Source organism: Corylus avellana, chromosome 2 (genome assembly GCF_965113065.1).
Source record: "Corylus avellana chromosome 2, dhCorAvel1.hap1.2, whole genome shotgun sequence".
Lineage (NCBI taxonomy): Eukaryota > Viridiplantae > Streptophyta > Magnoliopsida > Fagales > Betulaceae > Corylus > Corylus avellana.
The window spans coordinates 44,591,186-44,594,099 of NC_142491.1; the positions used below are offsets into that span (position 1 = coordinate 44,591,186).

Below are 2,914 nucleotides of genomic sequence, written 5' to 3' on the forward strand. Positions count from 1 at the left end.
TCTAGTGGAATATGTCATTACTCTTGTTTTTTTCTCTTTTTTGAAAGGATGTCATTACTCTTGTTACGTACACGTAGAGGTTTCTTTCCTTTTCTTTTCGTTTTTTTTTTTGTTTTTTTTCTCTTTGGGGGGGGGGGGGGGGGTCTATGTAGGCTACTGTTCTTATCGTTCAAAACACGACTCTAGACATTTCAAAACATGCGCATCAAAAAATTTGGCACTTAGCGACGATTCTAGAAAAACAACGTGGTTCAATACAAGAATTCTTGTAGTGTTCGGGCCATACAATATTTAATATTTGATTTGGTGCAAGTTAGACCACCCATAGTTTGGGATCAAGCTAGGACAAATATATCTAATAAAATCTAATGAAAGATTGGTAAAACAACCATAAAATGCATTAGTTTTTATTACCCTTTTTTTCAATACAAAAGATGAGTGATTTTTAACCAAAGATACTATAGAAAAATACATAAAGGGCCTTCTTATTCATATACTCAGAAGAAGTAGTACGTGCATGGTATCTATTTGACTCTTGGGATAACCTTGGCACGCACAGGATTCTTCATGACAACCAAGAACGCCTCCCTCTCCGTTAGATCAACATCATCCACTGCCTTCCACTCAAATTGCCAGATCAGATTGGCAACAAAGTACTCCAGAATAAGCGTCCCATATTTGTAACCGGGACACATCCTCCTCCCAGCGCCAAATGGCAACATCTTAAACGACAACACATCACCAACTTCCTCTCCACCATTATCATTGATACTTATCATTCTTTCGGGCCTGAATTCCGTTGGATTCTCCCACACCGTCGGATCGCGCCCTATTATTGCCGTCCCGATGAGCACCGTCGTATCTTTCGGGATATTGTAGCCGTACAATTCCATATCCTCTGTGTTTGTGTGTGGGACTAACGAGGCGTTTGGAGGGTGCATTCTGAGACACTCAAGAATCACTGCTTTCAAATATAGAATCTTGTGCAAGTCCTCCTCCTTCACCTCTTCCGCTCCTTGTTCCACAACTCGGCTGATTTCAGCAAATAGTTTGGCTTGGATACGTGGGTCCTTCACCAAATGCGCCATGATCCAGTGGAACATCGTTGCGGTTGTGTCGGCACCGGCGTTGATGAACTCCGAGCTCAAGCTCAGTACATCAGCGTCGTCAAGCTTGCCTTGGTTACCGGCGCCCTCGGTAATCTCCAAATCGAGTAAGGTATCTGTGTAAGTTACCAAGTCGACTTCTTTGGTGCCCTTCTCTTGCTTCAACTTCTGTCTGGTTCTAATATGAGGCATAAGGACGTCGTATTGACGCTTTAGAAAATCGTTGTACCTTTCCCATTTCTTTCGGTAGATAAGCTTCCCCAGTGTCGGCCAGGTGGCGAAAACACTGAACTCGGAGTAACTGACAAGAAACTTATATTGAATGTGTTCAACTGCTTTAATGGCATCATCACCGATGTCTCCGTAAGTCATGAGAATGAACAAGGAAAACACGGCCAGGTGGAGATGCTCAAAGAGACGGACGGCGTCGTCCTGGGAACATTGCTTGAAGCCATTAATCATTGTTTCCAATGATCGCTTGCGGGCGAAAGTGTAAGATTTCACCCCACTGGAATGGAGAGCTTCAGACATGAGATTACGACGAAGGAGACGCCAAGTATTGCCGTAGGGGGATCCGCCAATATCTTTGCGCTTGTTACTGAGAACATAGCTGACTGGGACGATTGGCGGACGGTTTGCAAAGATGGCATTGTTTTTAACAAGCGCTTGGTGGGCGATGGGGTAGGAAGTTATGAAAATGAGGGGCTTGGAGGCAACGCGGAGAGTCAAAATAGGGCCAAACTTTTGGGATAAGTTGGAGATGAGGGATCTGAGCTCAATCGTCGATTTGGGAAGTAAATGAAGGTGTCCGATGAAGGGGAGAGGCTTGGGTCCTGGTGGGAGCTCGCCATCTTTGGTGGTTTTGGAGGAGAAAAGAAGACTGAAGAGGAGTTTTATGAAGAAACATGCAGAGAGAGAAGCGAGGATGATGAGCCAGGCCTCCATGTCTCCAAGCTGACACAAGCCTATATTGTACGGGTGTGGTAATGAATGTGTTTGCTTCAACATGCTCGTGCCCATTTATAGAGAAGAACCCAACAACCATCGCCCACAATTTTCAACCAAAATTACGATTCGAGAAACTAACTGCCACGTTTTTCAACCCACTTAGCACTAAGCTCTCCTTTTCTCTTTCTGTCTCTCTCTTCGACCACTATCTTCCGTTGGCGGCTCAGACCTTTCTTTATTATATATAGTTTTCTCGGCCAATTCTGTTTTAGTTTAAGCATAATATTATGCGTATCTGATAACTCATTCATTGTGCCACGTGATTATTAAAAAAGATGATATTTTTCTTATTTAAAAATATATTAAAAAAGAGTAATATATATATATTTTCTCTTAAAAACAACAACAATAGCAATGGCCATCAATTTAACACCCTTCGACGTCATGATAGCGCCACATGATAACAAAAAAATATATTTTGTTATTTATTATATATGTAAAAATAATAATAAGAATGTGTAAACTATATTTTTTTTTCCTACAAATTACTATCCAAATTATAATGTCCCCCAAATTACAAAAATTTGCAACACAATTCCTGCCAATTTACCAAGCTCTTTTGGTTACCCCTTCCATTAGAATTTTTTTTTTTTTTTTTTTGTTAAATCAAAAAAAAAAAAAAAAAAAAAAAACCACAACTTGTTAATTTTGTAATTATTATTATTATTTTTACATGTCCATAAAAAAGGAAGAGCGAGAAAAAATTTAAACTAATAACTTCTACCTTATGAGACGTGATCCTTTGCCAAATACGATGACCTTATTTGCAAGAGTCTAGACCATTACTATTCATTTAAAAA

General features: G+C 40.2%; 1 protein-coding gene across 1 annotated transcript; it reads right to left on the minus strand.

Moving 5' to 3' along the window:
- Positions 1–380: 380 nt before the first annotated feature.
- On the minus strand, positions 381–2,084 carry LOC132165793 (cytochrome P450 89A2). Its single transcript, XM_059576479.2, has one exon. The coding sequence runs from the start codon at positions 2,049–2,051 to the stop codon at positions 525–527; it is 1,527 nt and encodes a 508-aa protein (XP_059432462.2). The 5' UTR covers positions 2,052–2,084; the 3' UTR covers positions 381–524.
- Positions 2,085–2,914: the final 830 nt, after the last annotated feature.